This window comes from Pelodiscus sinensis, chromosome 1 (assembly GCF_049634645.1).
Source record: "Pelodiscus sinensis isolate JC-2024 chromosome 1, ASM4963464v1, whole genome shotgun sequence".
In the NCBI taxonomy this organism is placed as follows: domain Eukaryota; kingdom Metazoa; phylum Chordata; order Testudines; family Trionychidae; genus Pelodiscus; species Pelodiscus sinensis.
The window spans coordinates 108,330,916-108,358,913 of record NC_134711.1 but is presented as its reverse complement, the minus strand read 5'-3'; the positions used below and the strand labels follow the sequence as shown (position 1 = coordinate 108,358,913).

The 27,998-nt window shown below is 42.6% G+C and overlaps 1 protein-coding gene across 8 annotated transcripts in view; it reads right to left on the bottom strand.

Annotated features, from left to right (window-relative positions):
- The window catches only part of ERC1 (ELKS/RAB6-interacting/CAST family member 1), a 507,898-nt gene that overhangs the window by 302,873 nt on the left and 177,027 nt on the right, over window positions 1-27,998 (bottom strand). For all 8 annotated transcript variants that reach the window (XM_075941054.1, XM_075941075.1, XM_075941087.1 and 5 more), the window contains one exon: window positions 21,763-21,956. In XM_075941054.1, the coding sequence (XP_075797169.1) occupies window positions 21,763-21,956 (194 nt within the window). The remainder of the gene's footprint in view (window positions 1-21,762; window positions 21,957-27,998) is intronic.

Below are 27,998 nucleotides of genomic sequence, written 5' to 3'. Positions count from 1 at the left end.
TTATAGGCAGGTGTGTTAGACCAAGCTGGATGAGCAAGCATCTCAGAGAGGTGATTAAGAAAAAGCAGAAAGCATATAAGGAGTGGAAAATGGGAGGGATCAGTAAAGAAAGCTACCTTATTGAGGTTAGAGCATGTAGGGACAAAGTGAGAAAGGCTAAAAGTCAGGTAGAATTGGACCTTGCAAAGGGAATTAAAACCAATAGTAAAAGGTTTTAGTCATATAAACAGGAAAAAAACAAAAAAAGAAGTAGGACCGCTAATTACTAAGGATGGAGTGGAGGTTAAGGATAATCTAGGAATGGCTCAATATCTAAACAAATACTTTGCTTCAGTCTTTAATGAGGCTAATGAAGAGCTTAGGGATAATGGTAACATAACAAATGGGACTAAGGATGTGGAGGTAGATATCACCATATCCGAGGTAGAAGCCAAACATGAACAACTTAATGGGAGTAAATCGGGGGGCCCAGATAATCTTCATCCAAGAATATTAAAGCAACTGGCACATGAACTTGCAAGTCCATTAGCAATTTTTTTTTAATAAATCTCTAAACTCAGTGGTTGTACCATTTGACTGGAGAATTGCTAATATAGTTCCTATCTTTAAGAAAGGGAAAAAAAGCGACCCGGGTAACTATAGGCCTGCTAGTTTGACATCTGTAGTATGTAAGATCTTGGAAAAAATTTTGAAGGAGAAAGTAGTTAGAAACATTGAAGCTAATGGCAATTGGGACAAATTACAACATGGTTTTACAAAAGGTAGATCGTGCCAAACCAACCTGATCTCCTTTTTTGAGAAAGTAACAGATTTTTTAGATAAAGGAAATGCAGTGGATCTAATCTACCTCGACTTTAGTAAGGCATTTGATAGCAGTACCACATGGGGAATTATTGGTTAAATTGGAAAAGATAGGGATTAATATGAAAGTTGAGAGGTGGATAAGCAACTGGTTAAAGGGGAGACTACAGAGGGTAATATTGAAAGGTGAACTCTCAGGTTGGAGGAAGGTTACTAGCGGAGTTCCTCAAGGATCAGTTTTGGGGCCAATTTTATTTAATCTTTTTATTGCTGACCTTGGCACCAAAAGTGGAAGTGTCCTGATAAAATTTGCAGATGACACAAAGTTGGGAGCTAGTGCCAATTCAGAAAAGGATCAGGATATCATACAGGATGATCTGGATGATCTTGTAAATTGGAGTGATAGCAATAGGATGAAATTTAATAGTGAGAAGTGTAAGGTTATGCATTTAGGGATTAATAACAAGAATTTTAGTTATAAGCTGAGGACACATCAATTGGAAGTAACGGAGGAGGAGAAGGACCTCGGAGTCCTGGTTGATTATAGGATGACTATGAGCCGCCATTGTGACATGGCCGTGAAAAAGGCTAATACGGTCTTGGGATGTATTAGACGAGGTATTTCCAGTAGAGGTAAGGAGGTGTTAGAGCCATTATACAAGGCATTGGTGAGACCCCATTTGGAATACTGTGTGCAGTTCTGGTCTCCCATGTTTAAGAAGGATGAATTCAAACTGGAACAGGTACAAAGGAGGGCCACTAGGATGATCCGAGGAATGGAAAACCTGTCTTATGAAAAGAGACTCAAGGAGCTTGGCTTGTTTACCTTAACCAAAAGAAGGATGAGGGGGGACATGATTGCACTCTTTAAATATATTAGAGGGATAAATACCAGGGAGGGAGAGGAATTATTTAAGCTTAATACCAATGTGGACACAAGAACAAATGGATATAAGGTGGCTAGTAGGAAGTTTAGACTTGAGATTAAACGAAGGTTTCTAACCATTAGAGGAGTGAAGTTCTGGAACGGCCTTCCAAGGGAAGTAGTGGGGGCAAAAGATCTATCTGGGTATGTCTACACTACCCCGCTAGTTCGAACTATCGGGGTAATGTAGGAATACCGCACTTGCAAATGAAGCCCGGGATTTGAATTTCCCGGGCTTCATTTGCATAAGCCGGCCGGCGCCATTTTTAAATGCCGGCTTGTTCGAACCCCGTGCCGTGCGGCTACACGCGGCACGGGCTAGATAGTTCGAACTAGCAAGCCATTCCGCACTATCTGTACGCCTCGTGGAATGTTCAGATAGTGCGGAATGGCTTGCTAGTTCGAACTATCTAGCCCGTGCCGCGTGTAGCCGCACGGCACGGGGTTCGAACAAGCCGGCATTTAAAAATGGCGCCGGCCGGCTTATGCAAATGAAGCCCGGGAAATTCAAATCCCGGGCTTCATTTGCAAGTGCGGTATTCCTACATTACCACCCTAGTTCAAACTAGGGTGGTAGTGTAGACATACCCTCTGGTTTCAAGATTAAACTAGATGGGTTTATGAAGGGGATGGTTTGATGAGATAACATGATCTTGGTAACTAATTGACCATTCATTATCAGTGGGAAATAGGTCAATGGAGGGATGATAGGAGTTACTATAGAGAACTTTCTGTGTGTCTGGCTGGTGAGTCTTACCCACATGCTCAGGATTTAGCTGATCACCATATTTGGAGTCGGGAAGGAATTTTCCTCCAGGGTAGATTGGCAGAGGCCCTGGAGGTTTTTTGCCTTCCTTTGTGGCATGGGGTACAGATCACAGCTGGAGGATTCTCTACATCTTGGGGTCTTTAAACTATTTGAAGGCTTCAATATCTGAGATATAGGTGAGAGGATTATTCTAGGAGTAGTATTTTAGTTATGTAGAGAATAATTATCACCGGTATCCTATGACAGGAAACACTAATAAGGTTATTTTGATCCCTGGTGTGATTGACTTCAAAGCTTTGGGAAGACCTGCTACACATGTATATGTTTTGGTGTCATTAGATAGAAAGGAGATCACAGAGTGGTCTTCATAAATTAACAGTAAGATGATTTTTAATATTAAACAGAAAAAATATAGAAAAATATTAAATACAGAATGGCTACTATCTTTAATTTGTAATTGTGATAATACTACCTGGCCCCAGGTAGGGAGCAACGATATAAAGGAAGCCAAACCCCTGACCTAAAATTTTCCTAATCTCAAAATGGTTTATGCCATTAGGTATGAAAGTATTCTATTCCTCACTGTCTTTGATGCTATGCAATACAACTGTCACTATTACTGGTCTAAAAAAATTCATTAATAAACTTGTTTGATATTGTTGTACTATCTCTTTCCAATGCCCTATGCAAAAGCATCTGTAATTGATCCATTGTTCTTCCTCACAGATAAAAGATCATACTCTCCTTGTAAGCCAGAAATCAGTACCGTGAGGGAGGTTATACAACAGTGGGCTGTTTTGCTGAGGATGAACCAATACATCTGCTGAAAACTCACTGTCTTCGTATTACTCATCGTCTTCATTCCATTACAATATGCTATGCCTCTACTATGAACTCTAAGTCCTTTCATAGTCACTATTTTGTTTTCCATTCCCTCATTCCACAGGTATATATGGTTGGTAATATATCCCTATTATTATGTGTATGTGTGTGTATATATATATATATATATATAGATATATATAGATATAGATATATATAGATATAGATATAGATATATATATATAGATATATATCTTTGTTCCCAGATATATATATATATATATATGAATTTGCATTTGACTGTATTAAAAATCACATTTTGTTTATCAAATTTCCTCTGTAGGAAAGTTCTGCCCTCATTACTTATTTGCCACTCAAGTAATCTTGTTATCATCTGCAAATTATATCTGTACTCGTTAGATATGTACTTCCAGATCATTAATACAATTATTGAATACCATGTGTCTAGAACTAATCCCTGCAGTTCACCTTTAGAAGCACCCACATCTGATAACGATTCCTCTCTGACATTTATTTTTGAGATCTATCAATTAGCCCATTCCTAATCCTTTTCACATATACTTCACTGATACTGGACAGTGATAATCTTAAAATCAGAATGTAGAGTGGTAAAACGTATGCCTTACAAAAAGGAGCGTTACATATATACAGTGACCGTTCCTTATCAACCACATTTATAACCTTCTCAAAAATGAAATCGGATTTGACAAGACCTTTCTTCCATAAAGACATGTTGACTCTGTAGGGTAAATTGAGGCAGCCCATGGTATCTTGCTGAGAACTGACAAACTCAAATCTGAAAGTATCAGACAAAGCCTCAGAAACATACAGTACAACAGTTACCGTGACCCTGGTTCCCCTGGCAACCCACATTCCAAAAGGGCCTCACTTTGATAAGGCGGGATTGTTTTTTATTGTCTGCTTTGTTCCTAGAAAATAAGCTTGAATCCTAAAGATCGCGCCAAGGCAATACCACCTCCACAGGAGACGCATTATATTTCCGGCTGACAAAATGACCATCAACATGTCTTTGTTTATGTTGGCTTTTTTAGCTTGTTAAGAATAATTATTTGTATTAGTGATAATATGTTTAATTGGCAATGGGCGGAGATACTGTGTAACTGTCGTAGACCATTGGCTTATGTGCATATCTCACTTCCGCTGCTAGACCTATCAAATCACTTCTCCTCCATCCATTTGCTACCTATATAATCTAATGTATGTTTTGGTTAAATTAGTGCTCACCGTGTTAACCCCTGATGAGTATTCCACCAGCTGTGTGAACCAATAAATCCTCTGCTTGTTTTTATCTGCACCCAGTGTGTCCAAGAAATTATTCCCTACAACTCACATTAATTATACACTGACCGTTTAAAATGCTTTACTGGCTGAATCCTTTTTCAGCATTTCCATAATTTTGCCAATGACTAATGTCAAGGTAAGTAGCTAGGTCACCTCGCTTCTTTTTGAATATTTGCACATTCACATTTTTCTGGTCTTTGGAATTTCTCCAGCATTCCAAGATTTATTAAAAATTAACATAAGCTGGCCTGACGTCTCCTCAGCTAAGTTTTTTTGGATTCTCTCTCTCTCGGTTTTGGATCATCTTTACTAACTCTCTTTTAACCCATGTTGGCCTCCTTCATGAATGTGGAATTGTGGCTTTTGGGCCATCTTGTAAATTCCTCAAACTCTTTCCAGTTTTCATTCAGCTTCAGAAAATTAGTCTTTTGAAGCACCAAGAGTTTATGTGGCATGCACAAGCATATTTATATGCAAACACACACACAGACACCACTGTTTGCCTATATTTAATGCAATCAAGCCATGATCAATGGTGCCAAGGCAACCAACAACTTCCAGTTCAATGGTCAATTGATATTATCATAATGAGGTCCAAAAAAGAGTTAATTCCTGTTGGGGGAAATACCTTTTTGTTATAAAGTTAACTTATATACTTTTTACTAGCTTTAATGTTTTATTATTAGCTACATGAAACTCCAAGGCTATATCTACATCCGCGACTTCTTGCATGAGTAATATGCAAATGAGGCTAAGCGTGGAATATTGACGAGCCTCATTTGCATACCTAATGAGCTACCATTTTTTTTCCAGAAGAGGCTCTTGCGCAAGAAGGAGCATCTACACTGCCCCCTTCTTGCGTAAGAAAAACCCTCTTGCGCAATGCCGTTCTTCCTGTGAAGTAACAGATACAGGTCACGACAAAGTTCTCCCAACATGGCAAGATCCTCCGAGAACAATACTTGCTGAAATTCACACAAAGGAGGACCTGGTATGTAGCTCCTCTAGATATTCTCTCACCTCCACAAATGCAGATATTTTGATCTGAATCAGATCTCTCCCCCCACTAAAAAAAATACCCACAATTTCTTCACAGGAAGGATTTATAGCATTAGCCAGTCAGTCCAAGTTAAGTCGACTATCAAGGCAGATAAATCTACTGAGACTTTGCAAATGATATAATGAAGCAAAGACATCAATTCTTTGCATCTTACACAGCCAGAATATCAGGATTCAAACCAACTTTATGACTCAATCAACCATGTTAACAGGAGTGTTGTTAGCAAGACATGAGAAGTCATTTTTCAGTTCTACTCTGCACTGATTAGGCCTCAATTGGGGTATTGTGTCTAGTTCTGGGCACCACATTTAACGAAAGAAAAGTAGAAAATGCAGAAGGTCCAAAGACGAGCCAACAAAAATGATTAAAGGCCTAGAAAATATGAGCTATGAGGGAAGGCTGAAAGAATTGGGCTTGTTTATTATGGAAAAGAGAAGACTAAGAAAACCTCCATGATAGTGGTTTTCAGGTATCTAATAGGATGTCACATGGCGGAGGGGGGAGTGGGAATTGTTCTCCTTGGCCTTTGATGATAGGACAAGCAGCAATGGGCTTAAATTGCAGCAAAGGAGGTTTAGGTTGGACATTAGGAAAACCTTCCTAACGGTCAGGGGAGTTAAACACTAGAATAGACTCCTGGGTAATTTGTGGAATCTCCATTACTGGAGAGATTTAAGAGCAGGTTAGACAGACATCTTTTAGGGATGATTTAGACCAGGGGTGGCCAACCTGTTAGAGACGAAGAGCCAAAATAGTGATGGATAGAATGCAAAGAGCCACATACCGGGGGGAGGGAGGAGTTGTTGACAAAAAAACCCAACCCCAAAACACAAAAACCCCCCACTATGCTAGGGGAAAATGGGCGCCGGTATATCGTCCCAGGGCATACCATCACAAAAAAAGCACTGGGAAGGGGTCAGAGGTGCAAGCTCTGGGAGGGAATTTGGGTGCAGGAGGAAGTGGAGGGTTGGGGTGCTGAGCAAGCCGCAGACTTATGGCTGTGAGGGTGCAGGAGTTTGGGCTGGGGTGCATGTGGGGCTCCGGGGAGGAAGGCTGGGAGTATGATGGGCTCAGGACACAGATTTTCAGTGTGTGGATGGTGCAGGAGTGTTGTGGCAGAAGACTGGGGATGTGGGCATGCAGGAGTTTGGGGATGAGAGGCTCAGGAGAGGGGGTTCTAGTGTATGATAGGCTCAGGTTTGGGTTTTGGGGGGAGGTGCAGGAGTGTTATGATGCTGCGGCCAGATGGGAGCTTGGCCCCAACTGGGGGCTTGTTGGACAAGCTTCATTTTTAAATAAAATATTATGTCGAACACAAAATCTTTCAGCGTTGTCTTTATTTATGAGAGGGGTGGAGAACCTGTTTTGAGTCAGGGGTCACTGACCCACAGAAAAGTCAGTCAAGGCCACACAAGTGAGATGCAAAAAAAATAATCGCTCCAAAACCCCCCAAGCCTCACTAATGTGGTCTCAACTGTGCTGGTGGGGGCAGGGGACAGGGTACTTGTGGAGGGAGGCGACCTTTGACTGGGGGAAGGGGACAGAGACAGCTGAGGCCAGTACCTGGGGATCCCGGGTCTCAGGAAGCACGCTGGCTGCTGTATCAGAGGCAGCAAGTGCGGGGGAAGCGAGAGCCAGTGCCTGTGAGGAGCTAGCTTTAAGGAGGCTCCCCACAAACACTGGCTCTGCCAGCCTCCTCCCCTCACCATGCTGCTGCCTGATAGAGAGGCAGCAGCATGGGGGAGGGGAGGAGCTGATACATGCAGGGACCCAGCTTTCAGGCAGGCTCCGCAGACCTGCCTGCCCTCTACTGCCTCCTACAGAGGCAGCGGGGGTAGGCAGAAGCTAGCTGGTGCTGGGGGGGGAGCCGCCTTAAAAGCCTGCTGCCTTTATCAGAGGCAGCAGTGGGGGGACAGGGTAAAGGGGTCTGCTGCAAAAGCACCTCTGTTTATGGGGGGTGGTCTGAGCTCCTTGTGGACAGAGCCTGTTCCACATGCCATGGAGCAGCTTCTGTCTGTGGTGAGCCTGGGCCTGCCGTGGACAGAGTCTGCTTTGCAGCAGCAGCCCGTCAGTGGGAAACCTGGGACCATGGTGGGCATAGGCTGCTTCATGACAGCAGCCCCTGTCTGCGGGGGGTCCAAACTTCCAGTGGAGCAACCTCTATCCATGTCTATCAGAGACAGCAGCATAGGGCGGCAGGTCCCCGAGGGGAGCTAGTTTTTAGACTGGCTCCCGTTGAGGACCAGCTTCTGCCTGCCACCTCGCACTGCTGCCTCTGCTAGATGGTTTCCTGGGAGCATAATGGCTGTCGGCTCTGCCCCAGGGAACTATGGAATAGCTATGTTACCACTAAAATTTCATGTGGATACATGGCTATTCAATTACACAATATCTAATATCACTAGTGCAGGGTCTAGGAGGAAGTTGTGACCTGGGGCGCAGGGTTGGGGAGGGAGTATGGGTACAAGAAAGAATTCTCACCTGGAGGAGAGGTACAGGAGAGGGTGCAGGATTGGGGAGGGGGTTGTTGTGAGCTGGGGCAGGAATGGGTGCAAGGGTTTGGGTTATAACCTGGGGTAGAAGATTGGAGCGTAGGAGGGGGTTTAGGAGTAGGTATGGATTTAGGCTGTTAAATTGTGATTATCTGGCTAATCATGTAGTTGATACAATTTGTATCGACTACATGATTAGTCGATAAGGGGGTCCTCCGCAGAGGCGCAGTGGGAGCCGGCTGTAACCGGGACTAAGCAATCCCAACTCACACCAGCTCAGGACCGCTACAGCTCTGCATTTTAAATATAGTAAGAACCACCGGGCTTTTACTACATTTAAAATACAGAGGTGCAGCATTCTGGCCCAGCGTGAGTCACAGCAGCCTCTGTTCACCGTGGCCAGGGCTAGCCGCAGACAGAGGCTGCTGCAGGAGCAGCCCGACCAGAGACAGCGAGGGCCGCCGTGAACGGGGGCTGATTGGTGACAGCAGTCCCGGTCCACGGGGAGGCCCAGCTCCCCGCTGGGACCTCACAGACAGAGGCTGCTGCCAGAGCAGCTTTCCCTATCTCCCCCACTGCTGCCTCTGATAGAGGCCATGGAGGGAGTGAGCAGGCAGCACTGTGGAGACAGTACTGGGGGGAGCTGGCTTTTAACTCCCCCAGCACTGGCTCCTGTTCCCGACACTTTGCTGCCTTTCATATAGAGACAGCAAGTGTGGGCGGAGCCTTAAACTTATCGGGTAGTCAAATAGTCGACTACTCACTTACGTCCCTAGTGTGGATATAGGTGCAGGAGTGACCTAGGGCAGGGATGCAGGAGAAAGAGCAGGGTTTTGCGTTGTGACAGAAGGCAGAGGATTGGGGTACAGTGTCTGGGAGGGAAGAATGGGTCCAGGAGCAGGGGTGCAGAGGGTTTGAGTAACGTGGGGTAGAGAAGCAGGAGAGGGGCAAAGGGTTGGTGCCAGAGGCAGGTTCAGGGAAGAGGTGCTTATCTAAACAGCTCCCCGGAGAGCATCCCAGCAGGTACCTCAGCCCCACCCCTTCATGCCTTTTTTATGCCAACAGGTGAGCCCTCTTCCATTAGCACAGCATCTTTACCAGATGCTATATGGTACAGCTGCGCCACTGCAACTCTGCACATACAGACCTACCCTAAGTGTCTCACTTCAGTTTTTTTCTGCCTTTTATAAAAATTTGCCATGTCCACCATCACATGACCTCAAAATTTAAATAACAAGCAATTTTCTTCCCCCAAAGTTCCATATCTCCAGCATACTCAAATCTTGTGATGCCCTTTGATGTACACTGGTTTGGGAACAAACAGTTGTGTCTGTTGTTCTAGTTTTGTGCTCCTCTAAAACTCATTCTTTACCTTTTAAAGCCAGCATACACACTTCAACAAATTGGATCAGACTCCTGGTTCTCTGTTTCATGCCTTAAGTGATTTGGTTTTGCCCTTTTGTTAGAGCTCAGTTTTAGACCAACCCATAGCAGTCTAATAAACATCTTTCTTAAATGTGGATACTGACCTTGAGGTGAGACTGAAGGGAACAGCAAATCCAGGAAAGAGATGTGAAAGAGAAAGAGTTAGAGAAAGTGTTAATGAGAATAACCAAGAAAACAGGACAATACAAAAAGTACAGTATTAGAAACAGAGTAACACAGAAAGTTCTTCACAGAACAAAGTGCAACAAGGACTGCACCCTTTCAGTTAACAGGAACAAATTCTAAATAGATTATTCCATTCTACTCAGAAATGAGCTTTTCTAGGGCACATTTTCTCAGGTATAAATTGTTTCTTGGAGCAGGAGAATGAACCAACTTCAGATACCTCTGGAATTGCACTGCAACACCACCTGTCAGCTTGCTTCAGGAATGTTAATTGGACTTTTTCTTTAAAAGTGTTGCTATTAACTCCAAGGTGGCTCTACAACTCTAAGAAGTTTCTTTAGGCTATTCTTCTTTTAGGCTTTACTTTTCTTTCAATGAGAAAGAAAAATGCATCATCTGCAACCACATCCCTGTGCAGATGACTCAGGTTTGTGGGGAGGCATGGAATCACAAAATTCAGTGCATATGGTTACATGTCTTAGTTTATTCTATCATAGCTAAAAGGAAATCCAGGCCACTTTTATTAGCTTTCACACTAGAACAACTTCTCAACAGGGAAAGAATCATCAACCCCTTCTTCCAACACTGAGTGAAGACAGCAGCAGACTTACCAAATTTCACATAAGGTGCTATATGAAAACAATAATGAACAAAAGGCAAATCCTTTGACAATTCTTGCCAACTATGTTCTACAACAAGGCTGACTAAGATGCCACGCTGAAGTTTCCTGTATAGTAAGAGTCCCCATAAGTTCACTGTTGCCCTTTTAAGTGTAAAACTTCAATGTCCCCCATTCACAGACACTAATTGTCAATTTCTCTAATAAGAGTGATATGCTCAATGAATATTTAGAAATCCAGATTTGAAATGTTATATTCTCTCTCTCTCTCTCTCTCTCTCTCTCTATATATATATATATATATATATATATGGAAAAATTTCTCCTGCGGGACTACAGAGTGATGTCAGCACATCACTCACGTCGCCCCACCCCCAGCTCCAAGCCTCCCCTCATGCTATCGGCTCTACCTGCTGCGGCCCCTCTTCCCCATGCAGCACCCCAGCCCCCTCACTCACACCCCCGCCAACAACCCACAACCCCCATCCCACTCACTCAAATCCCTACTAAGGGTGCCTTGGAGGAGACCCAAGCCCAGCCCGTCTCCCCAGACCACACTAGCTCCCTCCCGCCCAGCTAGGCAGGTGAGGAGGCGCTCAGCAGCACTGACCTGAGCAGCCCAGGAGCAGCGCCAGGTGCAGGGCAAGGACTCCCTCTCTCCAATGGTCCAGGGGAGCAGGAGCCATGCCCCCTCCTCGTATCCTGGCCTCCCTCACACACCTCCTAGCTTAGGAGGAGAGCCAGGATTGGCACAGTCTTGTACTGACCACACCCAGCCGCTGGGAGAGAGCCAGTGCCGGTCTGTCATGGCCCAACCCTGCGTGGCGGCGGGCAGAGAGAAGCTGAGGCCAGGGCTGGCCTCGGCCCTCCCCAGTGGCAAGGTGGGGAAGCTGGGGCCAGAGTAGCCTCAGCTCTGCCCACTGCCTGCCCTCTTCCAGGATGGCCAAGAATTCCTGTCTTGACACCTGAGGCTGGGAGTCCTTAAATTTGGCCATTGAGTCCCACACAGTGAAGTTGCATCTCCCTGGCGATTCTTTTTGGTTGGAGCTATGCAGTTGCATACTGACCACTGATTAAACCTCTCTCTCAAATTACTTCAGCTTTTTAGCAGTTTCATTTTTAGCAGTTGCCTGTCTCATTCGCTGGTGGCTGAGACCACTAATGAGCCAGGCAGCATTTTTATGCCACAGGTAAAAAGGGAACAGTGATGGGAACAGCCCAAGGTCACGAGAGAATAAGGATGACTTGCTCAGTGTTGAGTCGGTGCAGAATAGCTCTGAAGCAAGATAAAGGGCAGCCTCCATTAACAGTCTTCAAACGAATGTCCCTGTCCTTAAGAGTGCGCAACATGATGCCCTTGCAGATCCTGCACTTTTTCTTAATGTGAGCTTTCCTGGGGCACTTTAAGCAGTTTGTATGTGGGTTGCTCACAGGCATGGGCTTCTGGCAGGTTGCACATATCTAACTAATTGAAATACTACTAACACTAAAAACTATACACAGAGAAAAGTCTATGAAAGTTCACAGAGACAAACCACAATGGAGCTTGCAATTGCAAGAGATGTTCCAGCAAAAGTCATGGACAGTAAGAAGAAACTGAGAAGATGCAAAGCTGGTGTCACGCCTTTAACGAGTGCATGAATGTGAGTCTTCAGGGGGCGTCACAGCCAGCCCTACATATACCACTAAGAGAAGACTCTCCACTAGCTGTGCACCTGTGTATGCACGCACTTAACAATTAATGATTATGAGCAAGCACTCAAAGACAACTATGTACTACCCAACTAAAACCATTTAAAAATGAACTTTTATGACCTGATTTACCAATAAACTTTATCCGTGTTACACCACCCAGGAGCAGCATAAAACAACTGGAGCACACAATTCAGTTTTTCTTTGCCCCCTGCCTTCTAAAAATACAGCACAAATCCACACCCCTTCTGCCCTAATCACTCCTGTCACACACAACTCAATCTTCCCTTCAATCCCATTTTGCACACATCATCTCTTCCCCTTGATGACATAGTATTCTCATACTGCTTCCCCTGCCCTCATTAAAATTTTGTGCAATGGGTAGTATTTGAAAAAAGATAATTAGGGTTAAGACTATTTTTTGCTGTTATTCTTCAAGATCAAGTTTCTCTTTCACCTTAAATAATCTTGAGAAATTTACCACGAACTGCCCTCTTTCAAAATGAGACACAAAGTGGGTGAGGTAGTATCTTTTAATGGACCAATTTCAGTTGATGAAAAAGACAAGCTTTTTATCTACACCAAGCCCTTCCTCAGGTCCACATAGCTGAAAGCTGGTGTCTCACCAACAGAAGTTGGTCCAATAAAAAAATACTACTTCACCCTCATTCTCCTTCTAATATCCTGGACCATCATAGCCACAACTTTTTCCAAATGACCATCATCTCCCATTGTTCTCAAAAGGACCCACAACACTGACTGCCCTTAAAGATGGGCAATGACTCTCATTATTCCCAGTGGAAGTGAATCACCCAATTTTTCCTACATTGTGAAAGTGCAAACCTCAACTCAGCTCTAAATATGGAGTTTTAATCACTGCTTTCATATGCTATTTATAAATGTATATACATATAATAGGTAACACTATATACTTTCAGTACATATGTTTTTTAGTAGAGTGGTGTGTATATGTACACATACTCATACTCCCACACTCCCATCCACTGCTCTAAAATAATATATATTGAGTGCACTTAGTGTCATCTATCATATTTATAGAATAATTTTATACATACAGATGCACACCACACCAGCCACTCCTATGCCTATGTATCCATATTTTGCCCAAATGAAGGCTACATTGACTGTAGGCCAGAAGGATTACCAAGGCACCTACTCTGCATAATATGCAGATTTTAGCTGGTTTCATGTTCCATATGGAGGTGCAGCCTGTGTGGATTACACATCTTAACAAGTTTCTTGGTTCAAGATGGTACACTATTGTGTGACCTGTTGTCTTGGGGAGACCAAATTCCAAGTTAAATATGAAAGTAGCTTCAGGCTCCACTTCAGAACTGCGTGGGTCAAGCTTTGGCCACTCCTCACTTGACAGACAGCATTAGGGTAGTAGCATTTGTGTGTGTACAAGAAATGCGAAAGTACTGAACAGCATGATGAGAAAAGGTTATGTGTAATTGCTGAGAAACTGGGACGATTCAAGATTTTTACAGTAAGGCATAAATCTTGAGAGAACGGACTCATTATGGTAGAGACTTTTATTTTTAGCAGAATCTAATATTATTTATTCCATCGAGATTTAATTTCCCTTCACCTTTCCATCCCCTCAGTTTCCGATGGTAGCTTAAAAAGTAACTCCCCGTTCGTATCCATTTAAAGGACTCTCATCAAACTTGGTACTGAAGTGAAATATCCAAATGGCTGAATGAAACATCTCAGGAAATTCAAATTATTTTATGGTAGGATGTGGAGATGTGGTCACCGACCAGGAGCCATGCTTTCTGAGAAAATGCATGGGCCAAACTTCCCCCTCTCCCGCACAAAAACCCATACACAAGACAACTCAATGGAACTAAAACAGTAAGACAGAAATGGAAAAAAGGGGTGGAAAAACAAACAAAACATATCAAATGAAAAATTACAGAAACAAAGAGAAAATTATGAGATGGCAATACAGAAGGCAAACAGTTAGTTAAAATAACTAAGCATCCAAGTACTTCTCTTAACAACATAAGTAAAGAGGCACTGAAACAAAACCCATTAAACTGCTTTTCTACAAAAGAAAGCTGGAAACAACCCATCCTCCACATCCCCTCAAGACAAAGACTCATCCGAAAAGATATTATGAATTAACGAGCTGATCTTTTCAATCTTGTGTTGATTCTAGAGTAGTTCTCAAACCTTCTTACACTGTCAATCAAAAATAATAGATTGTGGGCACTTCTTCCATTCACAACTGAGTAACATCCCTATAGTAACGAGGCATACTAAATTTACATTAATTAACTAATCGAATAGTCAAGAAATGCTGGGAATGGGACTTTTTTCCATAACATGGAAAAGGAGAGGACACAAAGAGGAAGGACACGATACTGAGAGATGCCACTGGAGGCGGCGACCCCCCCCCGGGGAGAGCTATATTGCAGAGTGGCCAATTGGAGTTAACCACACCACCAGGGCAGGGGTGGATAGTAATTTTTTATAGAGGGGAAGTGCTCAAGAACCGCACTTTTTTATGGAGGGGGTGTGGGTTCTGGGACGGAGGTTGGGTGCAGAAGGGAGGTCTGGGTAAGGTACCAGTGTGCAGGAGAGGATGTGGGGTTTTAGAGGGAGTTTGGGTGAAGGAAGGGGTTGTGACCTGGGGAAGGGGATTGGGTTGTAGGATCAGAGAGGGAATATGGGTGCAGGAGAGGAATTTGCACGGTGGGGTGGGTCAGGGTCTAGAAGGGAGTTGTGACATGGGGTAGGGGGGTAGAGAAGTATTAGGTGCTGACGTGAAGCAGGAGAAGGAGGTGATCTGAGGCAGGAAGTTGTGGTGCAGGAGGAGTGCGAGAAGCAGACTTTAGTCAGGGGGTGATTACTGAGGTGGCTCCCAGCCAGCTGCCCAATGGGACCCTGTGTCAGGTTCCCTGCCTGCTGCAGCCCCAGAGCTCAGATCAGCTGCTCCATGTGTCTCTCTGTACCGCACAGGTGGGGAGGAATCTACATGCACTGGAGCTGAGAAATTGTGATGGAGGCAGGGGCAGCCAATGGGAGCTGAACAATCGTGCTGGGGCGGGGTAGTGCACAAAGATTCACCCTTTCATCTTCACAGAAAGGCCAATGGAGCAGCCACAGTGAACCCCAGGGCTGCACCTTTCCTGGGGGTCCTGGCAGGGTGGCTGTGGGCTGAATTGAAAAGCTTGGTGGGGCCAAATCTTGCCTACCCCTGAGCTAAGGATTTGCTCCTCTTAATGATTTAAACATAATAAAATACCAGTAAAATTGACTGTTCCAGCTATTACACAGCAGAGACCCATTTGTCACAATGAATTGCAATAATCAGGAGAATGGAGAAATGCGAGGCTGCGTCACCATCTGGTGGCCACAAGGGGAATCACCTGCTTCAGGTCCTGTGTGCGCTGGTTGTTAGGTTAACATAGAAAGCTGCAAAACAGAAGGTTGGAAGAATGGGGCTCTACTGCGCCCCCTCAACATCTGTAATGACTCCACATGATAGGACACCTCATATTATAACACTGCTGCTAGCGACACTCTTACACAGATAGCTCCCCAACCTCCCTAGCCATGGGGCAGGTAGAAGAGGACTGTTACACCCAACTGACCAAGCCAACCAATGCAGTGAAGCAGAACAATTCACCAATCAGATGATTGGCTCTGGCTCATTTGCTGAGCCTTAAGGCGAACAATAAAGTCCTGAGTCTTCTCCCTGTCACTGGCCCCACAGCTCCTCCAATCAGCAGTGAGACTCTGAGGGATAGAAAGCTATGGGAAAAGGGAAATGAAAAAGACTAATTCCAATGTCCCCAGTGATAATCAAAGACAAAGGCCTATCCAGGAGAATAATTTTCCCAATTTAACTTAATGTTTCCAATGCCTTTCATTGGGCCAGCACCAGGTGGATCAGGCTGCTCTGGCACCAAACCTCTCAATGGCTCTCACATGGACATCTGTCTTCTAGCCCACTTAGTTCTGGGAAAAGAGATTGAAAGAGGCTCTTCCTCATGCTCATTACCCTGAATCTTCTTTCAGGCCTCAAGGGCAGACCTTAAGAAGGAGACTCCCTACACCAAAGCCACGGGGGTCTCTTAGACTGCCACTATCCTGCAGCCTGTTCTACTTGGCTGTTTCTTTTACATTCACACACTCTTTGTAGCCTCCAGCCCCCCCTCTTCTGCTTGAGACCCTGCCCCTTGCCTGCACGGTCTCTGCTCCCAACATCCTTTAGCCAATAAAGTTAAGGCACTGCAAAAGGGCTTGTGATGTCACTGCCACATCTACACTAGTCCTAATTTCCTTTGCATGTTTGAGCTGTTCCCTCTGTGTCACCACACTCACTCAATGTTAGTTCTGGGATCAAGCAGACTGCACATGGAAACATCAGAAGCTGCTCAATGCCACATGCAGTTTGCAGAGATTGGAAGACTGTTATGTCAAGAAGAGATTATTTGATCATCTAATCCAAGGGTGGGCAATAATTTTTATATGGGCTCCAAGCCTCCGGGAAGGGGCAGGGTCTCAGGCAGAAGGGGGGGGGGGGGGGAGCTGGAGGCTACAAAAAGGGTGTGTGAATGTAAAAGAAAGACACTTGGTGTGTGTTAGACAGACAGTGTGTCACAGATTGAGTGTGCACTGCAAGTGTATGTGACAGTGATTGTGTATGTGGCACAGAGTAGGAGTTTGTGACAGTGACACAGGGTGTGCGCGCTGGCTGCTTCTGCATAAGTTTCTGAGAGAAGCCATGCTCTGTCTCCAAGGGAAATCCGTCCTTCTCTGTTGTCTCCCTCCTCCCCCACTCTAAGGGGAGATTTGATAGCAGCTTTCAACTTCCTGAAGCGAGGTTCCAAAGAGGATGGAGAGAGGCTGTTCTCAGTAGTGACGGATGGCAGAACAAGGAGCAATGGTCTCAAGTTACAGTGGGGGAGGTCTAGGTTGGATATTAGGAAAAACTATTTCCCTAGGAGGGTGGTGAAGTATTGGAATGGGTTACCTAGGGAGGTGGTGGAATCTTCATCCCTAGAGGTTTTTAAGTCTGGGCTTGACAAAGCCCTGGCTGGGTTGATTTAGTTGGGATTGGTCCTGCCTTGGGCAGGGGGCTGGACTTGATGACCTCCTGAGGTCTCTTCCAGCTCTGTGATTCTATGACTCTGAACTCCTGAGTCTCTTACTATCCACACTTCAGATTGGAAGGAGCTATGCGAACTAATAACAGAGTAGGTTACAGCCAGAGATCCATTGGAGATCCTCAGAGGATATAGCTTGACCTTCGACTCATTTTGCTATAGCAATAAACAACTTAGGTAACTTAATGATCAGTTTTGTTTTTTGCAATACCAATGTGTATCTAATGCCAAAGGAATGAGTCTCCTCTGTTCGGGAGAGGCTTGGCACCAGTGTTCCCTCTAAGATTTTCCACCCATGAACGGAGTGAGTTTTGTCTTGTGCACCAGTATTGAGTTTATGTGCCCTTGCTCAGATGCATGCTGCTGTGGCATCCAAGTTATTAATAAATATCTTATGAACCTCTCCCTTTTCCCCTGTGCTGCCATGTCTCCTCCCTTCCCCTCTCCTCCCCTCATCTCCTTCCCTAATGCTTGCTACTGCCCTGAACCCCTCACCCTCGTCTGCTGTCCTGACTTCTGCCCTTCAGGGACCTGCCTCCTCCCCATCATCCCTGACCCCTGAACCAGCCCTTTTCTTCCCCTGTGCCCACTCTCCCTCTAGCCCCACTCTGATTATCTATAGTTGCCCTCCATGCCTCTCCTACCACCTCCCTCTACCCACCTGCCCTGCCTCTCTCCTCTGTCGCCTGTCCCTCCCCTCCACATCTGCCCTTCTGCTTCACCCTCAGAATCCCCTGACATCGGCATCTTCTCTTACCCCTGCACCTTCCTGATGCCTTCCCCTTCCCTCACTGCCCCTGCCCTCCTTGATCCCTTTCTCCCTGGTGCCCACCCTCTCACTACGCTCTGTCCCAGTTTTCCTCATGCTCTTCTGTGCCCTCACACATGACTTGCTCCATCCCCTGCCTTCCTCATACCGACCACTCCTTTCAACACCTCTTCTCTTGGCACCCACTCCTCCCCTCTGCTCTTCCTTCCTCTTGCCCTCATTGTCCCTCCCCTCTCCTCTCCCAACATCACCCTGTCCCCTCCCTTCTCACACCACCCACTGACACCTTCCCTCCTCTCCTTCCTCCTGCCATTTTCCTCATTGTCTCCTCTTGGCTCCCTGGCATTTGTCTCTCTTCCACCCTGCCCCTTGGTACCTTCCCCTTTCTTCTCCTGCCCTGGTCACTTCCTCTCACCTCAGCATAAGCCCCTTTCCTCTCCTTACCTCTCTTCCCCTTAGTTCTCCCCCTGCCCCTTCCCTAAATTTCTATCTTTGATGTGAAAAGCAGTTTGTGGGGGCTGAAGCAGGGGCCACAGTGCTATTTTTAGTATCGTGGTCCCAGATCCAGCTGCTCCCGGGGTGGGACCATGTGCTGGGACTGGAGCAGAGGCTGTCCACAGTGCTATTTTTAGTACTGCGGTCCCAGCCCCTGCAGTACTAAAAATAGCACTGGAGGTGGCCCCAGATCCAGCTGGAGTAAAGTGGCAGCTGCACGTGGCTCATTACAACTGGGGCCACCTTACCGGAACAGCCTCAGCCTACACATGCCCAAGCTCCAGGTGGAGCAAAAGGCCAGCTGTTGCTGCTGCCGATGCCACCACTCACCTTTCATTCCAGCAGGAAGGTGAGCAGTGAATGGTGCTGTGTGGCTCTTAAAATGACGTGGGTGAATCTAAAATGTTTAGTGCACGGACATGTAGGTGCGCAGCATAGAGGGAACACTGTTTGGCACATGAGAAAAAACCCAGGTAGGGCAACTGATTGGTTTATGTAAAATTCCAAAACTATTAGAAATTTATTTTGGGCAAAGTGCTAGAAAGATTTTTGTCCTTATGTAACTCTGTGTGTGCACTCTGTGTAGGGTCTGGAGTAAACCTACTCTTCTGGGTGAGGTGATGGCAACATTAATGAACATCGAAACATGGAATATATAATCTGCAGTTCAAACAGTGGCTTAGTGAGCATAGTAAACACTAAGTTACGGTCCAGTGAGGTATGGCTATTTTACTGATGGGAAGGTTCTAATTAGACCTTTCAGAAAACTGGCTGCTCCTGGGTGAATAAAGACAGATTAACTATCCGAATCAAGTAACACACACAGATTGCCACTGGGAAGCCACAGTGAGCTATGGGAAAGGCCCATCAGAGTAAGATGATAATCCAAAGTAGCCATAATATCTGCTGTTTTTTAAAGATATATGGTTTTACTGAACTGAGACACAGAAATGTTTGCGCTTGGCAAGATATTTCCTGACGGAGTTAGTTTTGATCTAATTAAGAATGGCTTCCATGGCTTCAGAACAGGAACACTGTAAGTTTGATGCCTATCCAAATACCAAGCCATGTGATTAAGTGCATCAGGATTGGTATGCTTGACTTTGTCATTGTCTTGGGTCAAGAGATCCAAGAAGAACTGAATGCTGATAGCTGGATGGGACATTTGTAGAAGACTCAGAAATCAGAGAACTACCTGGGTGTTTGCAGTGATTAGGATGACTGATGCCTTGTCCAGTCAAATTTTCTGTAAAACCCAAGGTAACATGGGGATGGGAAGAAAGACATAACTGAAGTGATCTGTCCAAAATAAGAGAAAATTGCCTCTGGGGTGCTTTTCTTAGATCTTTTGGAGCAATATATGTTGCATTTCCTGTTTGCCCGAGAAGAAAATAGGTTCTTAGTGGCAGTTGCCCACTAAATGAAATCCTTATTCACTTCTGAAATTTGTAACTCCTACTCAGGATAGATGGTGAAATGCCAACTGAGGCTGTCTGCCAACACATTCTCTGTTTCTGGGAGTACACTACTAAGAGGATTATATGCTTCCGGATTCACTAGTACCATAAGGTGACCACTTCTATGCACAGGGAAACAATCTGCAGAGCTGTTAAATAAACAAACTGGAGCCACCCATTAGCAACTCCGAAACACTGCTCTAATTCAAGATTTTAGGTAGCAGCGTCCGTTTGGGGAGGGTAGACCCAAAAGAAAAGAAATGGAAGCTATAAATTACGAAATGCCCTTGAGGACTGATTCCCCCCTCTCTCCCCAAAAAGGAGGGGAAAAACATGAAAGAAAAAACATCTAACAGAAAAACCTCCTCTTTACTAAAAGGAAATTAAAAACTCCAAAAATCACTAGCACTTAACCTAACACTACCCAAAGAAGGAAAAGACAACTGTTCACTCTCTTTGAAGCCAAAAGCAGTCAAGAAGGAAATGAGGGAGTGTCATATGTGCAGCTAACCTAGAAGCAGACCATAGAGGGCAAAGGTGAATGTCCAGGCCAATTAGAAGTACAGGGGTGCAAACATCTCCAGTTGAGCACCCAAAGGGACACTACTCAAAGTAGAATGCATGCATACCAACAGTAGAATATATATAAGAGCTAGCACTCAAAGAAAACCCTCATTATAAGGGTCTTCAAGTCTTCAGATTTTTTTCATGCTGCAGAAAAATGAGTTAAATTATAGTTCCACTTGAAAAATCTGCTCACAATAATTGATAATTTGATAACCAATCAGATCAATTATATTCAGCTTATATCTCTAGCATCATAATACTGTCTGAACCCCATATACCGAAGAGTGCCTGAGTCTGATTAGGTTTCCTCTGGTAGAACTGTTTCACAGCTCTCAATAACAGCAAGGAGGAGAACCTGAAAGGCCCTTCAGTCATGGCTTTAGTAATGTTACAAATGAAAGTTCTGCTTGAGTCTCTTCCTCAACTTGTATATTTTCCCTAACACTAAATTCAATGCAGTTAAATTCTGATGGGATAATATAAACAAAACAATTCTAGTATCATTTAGTTGCTCCATGCTAAATGATGTGCAATGTGAATAGCAAGGCAAACACAAAATATGTGTTATTTACAGAATAGGAGGTCAGAAAGTAACAGATTGTTATCCCTACTTATCGTCTATCCTGACATTTTGCTGAGGACACAGTAAGACAACAGAAGCTGTTTCCATGCCTCCCACGAAACCTATTGCCAGGAATTCTGATCTCCAAAAGCAAGTGGTATCACACACAACATAATTCCCCAATCGGAAAATGAGTAAGATGTAGTAAAACATCAAAGCACCATACCTCCAATACACAAAGAGGGAAATTATTGAAAAGAAAATGCTGTAGTTAAATATGATTGGACAAAAGCAAATCTGTTTCCTCTGCTTCATGTAAGTTGACGTTCACTTCTGTTTCTATGAGTGCACAGAATTCCACAATATCTATCAAAGGGATTTGCAATAACAATTAGCATTCCAGGCCCTATACATTTATTTTCCCATTCTGCATTGGAGGTCAAACATATTTCAATATATTATTAAACCAGCAACATATACTTCTTTATTTCTCTTCCCCAATAAACACAATTATTTCAGCAACATTTCTTCCCATCTTCTTTTCCCTTATAGTTCCCAAAACAGGCACTTAAGGATCATTGAAAAAGAATAAACTAAATAATTAATTTCTATTTCCTTCAACCCCTCTTCTCCCTTGTATCCATATATACCTCTCACCTCTCCAATTCTGCTATCTTTTTATCTTTATCATTCTTCTCATTTTCCATCTCCTTCAGGATTTCCAGCAGTCGATCCACTTCAGCTTGAGCCTTACTGGTTTCTTCCTGGTACAGTGCCACCTCCTGCTCCAGCTTCTGGAATCGGTCATTCAGCTCTGGACTTGCCTTGGCCTCCAATGTAGCTTCATGAGCCTACAAAGAAATCCATTCAATAACAATCTCTCACACATACATAATATATCCACAATCATTTCAAGGCTGCATAAAGTAGCCAAATAGCTATCTCTGAATGATAAATGTATCCATTAAAATGACAGGTTTACTGGGCACCAAGTTCCTATCAATGGGATAGAGTTAATATAGTGAAACAGATGTTTTGTATGGATTTTTAAAGGGAGAGTTGACATTTAATTTTCACCATGGAGGCAGCTCAGAAAGAAAACAAGTAATTTCAAAAATTATTTTTCCAGATATGTGCCTATTTAGTGCCATCTTTTCAGCACCTCAACAAAAGTCTGCACACACAAACCTTATCTGCACTGGACACAACACTGCAGTGTACCCATCACCAGCCTGTTAGCAGCATTAACTGTGTTCTTTCAAAATCAAAACTGAAGCTGATTTCTTGATGAGGAAAGAAAACAGTGCAGGGTAATGGGGTAATGATGGGGGGAAATAAAGGAGTATAATTACACTTACTCATAAGAAAGGAATGTATTTGAGAGTATATTTAAAACTTGGAGAGATGAAAGTACAAGGGCTCCCAGAAATTACATTTAGAGCACAAAGAAGCATTATAATGAGAAGACTCAAGACCAAGTGATCCAAGTAAAGACCCTATTTCAACTGGCATATAGGAACAGTATGATGAATTTATCTGGAAGTAAATCTTGTTCCACTGAAAAGTCACTAGCTTATTAGTAGAGTGAAATAGAATCCAATAGTTAACACGCATGGTAAAATCAGAGAGAAATGGATATACATACTGGAATTTAACCAAACAAACCAAGGATTAGATTCCCAATTAACTAAGAACAGTTTTCAGCATATATGGAATGAGGGAGATGAAGAGGACATACTTATCTTTATGCTACCTTTTGACTCTTCCTTGGCCTTGGAGGCTAAACTAACCCCTGATACAAGTAAAAGCAGCTTCAGGCCTGGTCAAACTTGTTTCAGTGGATTGAAGTTTCCCAAATGCTTCTCTGCCAGCTAAGACTACAAAGCATACTGTGACATCTATAACATGGCTGATGTTTAAATTATCTATGCTGTTGTGGAAAGGGGATTTACAAGGTGCCAAGTTTCTGACCCACAGTGTGGCAAACCTAAACCCACTGCACTTGTCTAAATAGACCAAGAGCTATTTTTAAATGTAATCAAAGCTACAGCTACAGCACCATATAAATGTCAGCATTATGATTTGCTGCTTGCAATGGAGGAACTGTAATGTACTAATAGAGCAAACATAAAAGGCAATATACTTCCTAGGAGAGACCACAATAAGAGAGTAGTGAGTTAAGACTAGTTTTTCCATCACAGACACAACTTGATTTCTTCCCTACTGAATATGGTTGCATGACCAGCCTCTCAAAATATTTGTCTTAACAAATGCTCCTCCAGGCCCTTTAATGCATCCAAAATACATAATCAGATAATCAGGATATATGAAAAAATGTAAAACCGGGACATTAGCCAGATTACTGAACTCCCTCATCCCAAATAAGGTACCATAGCTAATACAGATCTACTGTCCGGAGATCTCCTATTTCATATTATTTTGTATTAATAAAACAGTCTTTACAATTACACAAGAAACAGAAAAGAAAGAAGTAACATTTTATTTTTAGAATATTAGCCAACATGTCAGTTTGTCTGGTTCTTACAGAATTAGAGGACTGTTAACATTACCTTCATTGCTGGTTGCATTCATAAAACATGATGTTGGTACCTAAGATACTCTCAACTACACACAACAAAAATGGAATGTGAGCCTGTGGAAACTGGAAACCAGTTTGCAGGTTCTGAATTACTAACTTTGGCCCAATTTCTGGGTTACACAGACAATGCATATTATGTGACTGTGTCTTAAATCCTATTAGATTAAATTACTGTATGAGAGAGAAAGCTAATTAATTTAGGTTTTTTCACAAACTCGCATAAATATCTGGAAATTGGACAGAATTCCAGCAGAAATTGGACAGAATTCCAATTTAATACTATGGGACACATTTCAAAAATCTATTTTTTTATACTGAAAAAAGAAATTAAAATAAAAACAATACATTCCTATAATATACACAGAGGTAAAGTATACAATTAAGGTGTTATCTGCTAATTTCCTCTTCAGTGCACAATGGAGCACAGTAAAAAAGACAACAAAGCAGCTCTTCCCATTTGGGTACAAAAATCAGCATGCTCTGATCATCAAATTGCAAGACAATGAGTAAGATAAGGATTCTATTCTGGACACTGACTTGCAGTGAAAGATGGGAAAATCATTAAAAAAAATATTTGTCTAGGTTTTCTCATCGGTAAAATGGGGATAGCATTCGTAGTTATAAAGTGCTCATATACCTGAAAGAAAATACCAAGACCTTTTAAAATATGCAATTACTACCCTTTCTGTCATATTCAAATTCACATTATCACAACTGTGTGATAGCAAGCAATACAAATAAGCCTGTCAATACAATTTCATTTATAAACTCATTTTCACACATACAACATTTTGAAACATTGTTTTTAGACTGAAATAATCTGTTTCATCTGTATTCAATGGCAAGTTTTGGAGTTTGAACAACAGCGGAAGATAGGGGAAATGTGATGCTCCTCAGTGAAGATGTGGCATGTACATAAAGCTATTTTTAATTTCTGTTTATCAGAGAAAATTTGTAATTTTTGGAATTAGGAGAAAACAAGCTATGCAAGGATAACAATGAAAAACATCTTATTTTCTCTTAATTCCAAAAATTACTACAAATTTACTGCCATATACAGGAACTAAAGATAGCTTTAATATGGTATGTACATAATCTTCACTGAAGAGCATAACAAGCAAATTAAACCCCTAAGTAGAGTATAAAAATGTTGAAAGTAACTACAAATACTTTTTTTGTAAAATGAGTTGCCTTTGGGAAAGAAATGTTACCTCTTATGAAATAACTTCATCCATCACATTTTATATTCAATATTTATATAAAAGATACCTGGGCAGCACCATATTAGGCAACAAAGACATCATGTAGGAAATGACATGAAGGATAGGAAATACTGTGATACTAAATAATGTGAAAAATCCACGTATGAAGCATCAGAACAAACCCAAGAATTTTCAATTCCAACAAAATATTGGTGTTAATAAGCAGCTGCAAAAGCTGGAAATCTATTAAAACATTAGACAAAAATGTAGATGCCTTCAAAAATAAGTACCTATGAAATATTCTTGACATTGGTTAAAAGGACTTATCATCATCAAAAAAGGTATGTAAATCACCAGACAGAAGCTTGTTTCCATTAGAATTAGAAGTAAATACAGGACTTATATGGAGCATGCAATCTAGAAGCCAAAAGGAAACAGTCAAGTAGAAACCAACTGGTGTGAAGAAATGAGAGCACCCGAGATAAACCATAAGAAGCAACCATAGCATGGAAGGCAAGAAAATGGAAAGCAGCAGCAAATGACAAAGACAGATGACTTCTACCCTGCATGCAGACAGTAGTGTAGGAAGGATCTGAAAAAAAAGTGTCTTTTGGGAAATAGTTTATTATGAATTTCCTTATCTTTGTGCAAGGAACATGATGTTGTGATGGTGCCCCCACCATGTTTTATGAAAAACTGCCTTATGAATAGAAATATGCATAACTCTGAGATGCTTTGCTATTTACGAAATACCTCATGTAATCTGTCAATTTTAATGTTACAATCTGCTGGAACTGCATATCCTATTTTGGTACATGTAACATTCTTGTATATGAAGTTAGAAATATGAAATATGAGACTGTTTAAAATGTGCTAATGAGAGCCTCTTCTCCCGAAGCTGTAACAACTTTGTGATCAGCTTAAAGACTTGCAAACAGCTTTGTTTGTCCTTTAAGTCCAGAAGGTGGCTGGTTCTAGGAAAATATATGAACTGGTACTGGGATTCCATTTTGATCCTGGTATTTTTCCATGGAACGAGGGATATAAAACAAAAGACTCTCACCCTGGGGGAGAGTCTATTTAAGCAATGAGAATCTCTCAGCCCTTTGTCTTTAACTGGCCTGAGGAATGGCCTGGCACACTAAGATACAAAGAGGGCTGGAGACCCAAGTCAGAGCAAAAGAGTTTGTCTCTGACTTGAAGATTATGCCTGAAACAAGAATAGTTCTTTAGGTTAAAAATTTATATGCAGTAAGTTTTTTAGTGAATTAGAGCTAGCTATGCATTTTCTATTCATTTTAATTTAGTAATTTACTTTGATCTGTCTATTTTCACTTGCAAAAACTTAAATCTTACTGTTTATACTTTTGTTTACAATCAGGCCTACTGTAAATAATTGGTTCCTGACGGGACTAATCATTTTGCATTTCCCTCTAATTGATAAAGGGTGCTTACCTGGTTGGCTTTCACTGTAATGAGGACAAATACAATATGGTTTTACAAAAACTAGATTGCACCAGATAAACCTAATCTACTTCTTTGAGAAGATAACTGATTTTTTAGACTCCAGAAATGTAGAAGAATCTAATCTATCTGGACTTCCATCAGGCATTTGATACAGTTATGCATAGGATATTATTAATGAAATTGGAGAGGATGGGGATTAATATGAGAATTGAAATCTGGCTGAAGGAGAAACTACAAGAGATCATACTGGAAGGTGAACTGGAAGACTGGAGAGATATTACTAGTGGAGTCCTTCAGGGACTGGTCTTCAGACCAATCTCATTTTACATTTTTATTACTAACCTTGGCACAAAAAGTGAACATATGCTAATAAAATTTGCTGATGACACAAAATTGGGAGGCATAGCTAATACAGAGGAGTTTCAGAATATCACCCAAGAAGATTTGGATGATTTTATAAACTAGAATAACAGAAACAGGATGAAATGTGATGGTGAAAAATGCAAGCTCATGCATTTAGGGACTGACAACAAGAACTTTTGCTGTAAGCTGAGGACTCATCAGTTAGAAGTTACAGAGGGGGAGAAAGACCTGAATGTAGCAATTCATCAGTGTGATGCAGCTGTGAAAAATGCTAATGCAATCCTACAATGCAAGGTATTTACAGTAGAGACAGGAAAATGTTAGTACCATTACATAAGGCACTGTTGAGGCCTCATGTAGAATACTGATCTTCCATGTTTAATAGTGATAAATTCAAACAAGAAGAGGTACAGAAAAGGGCTACTAGGATGATCTAAAGAATGGAAATCCTACAGTATGAAAGGCAACTCAAAAAGCTGGGCTTGCTTTTGTCTAACCAAAGGAAGGCTGAGGGGAGCTATGATTTCTCTCTATAAATACATCAGAGGAATTATTTAAATGAAGCACTTACATGGACACAAAAACCAAATAGCTATAAAGTGGCCATTGACAAGTTTAGGCGTGAAATTAGACAAAGGTTTCTAACCATCAGAGTGAAGCTCAGGAACAGCCTTCCAAGGAGAGCAGTGGGAGCAAAAATGGCTTCAAGACTGAACTTGATAAGGAGGGGATTGTATAATGGGACTGCCTATTATGGCATGTGGCCCATCAATGACTGGTAATAGCAAAAACCCTCAACTGCTAAAGATGGAACACTAGATGAGGAGGGCTCTGAGTTTCTAGAGAATTACTGTTTCCCAGGTATAGGTCCTGCTCACATCCTCAGGAACTGATATCAATATTTGGGGTCAGGAAGGAATTCTGCGCCCCCAACCTCAGATTGGCTGACACCATGTGGGTTTTTCACTTTCTGCTGCTTGCAGGTTTAAACAAGAGTAACTGAATTCTCTGTACCTTGAAGTCTTTAAACCATGATTTGAGGAATTCAGTAACTCAGCCAGAGGTGATGGGGTTATTTCAGAAGTAGGTGAGATTATCTAGCTGTTCACAATAGTACCGTCAGACCTTAAAGTCTATAAGTCAAGGCAAATAGCTCCAACACTATCCACAGGTGGTGAGAAAGAAATGAGCCGGAAGTGGTAAACATGCCCTTCTCTAAGAGCACAAAACAGCAAGGGCACAAGATCTGCCTGGTGGTATCG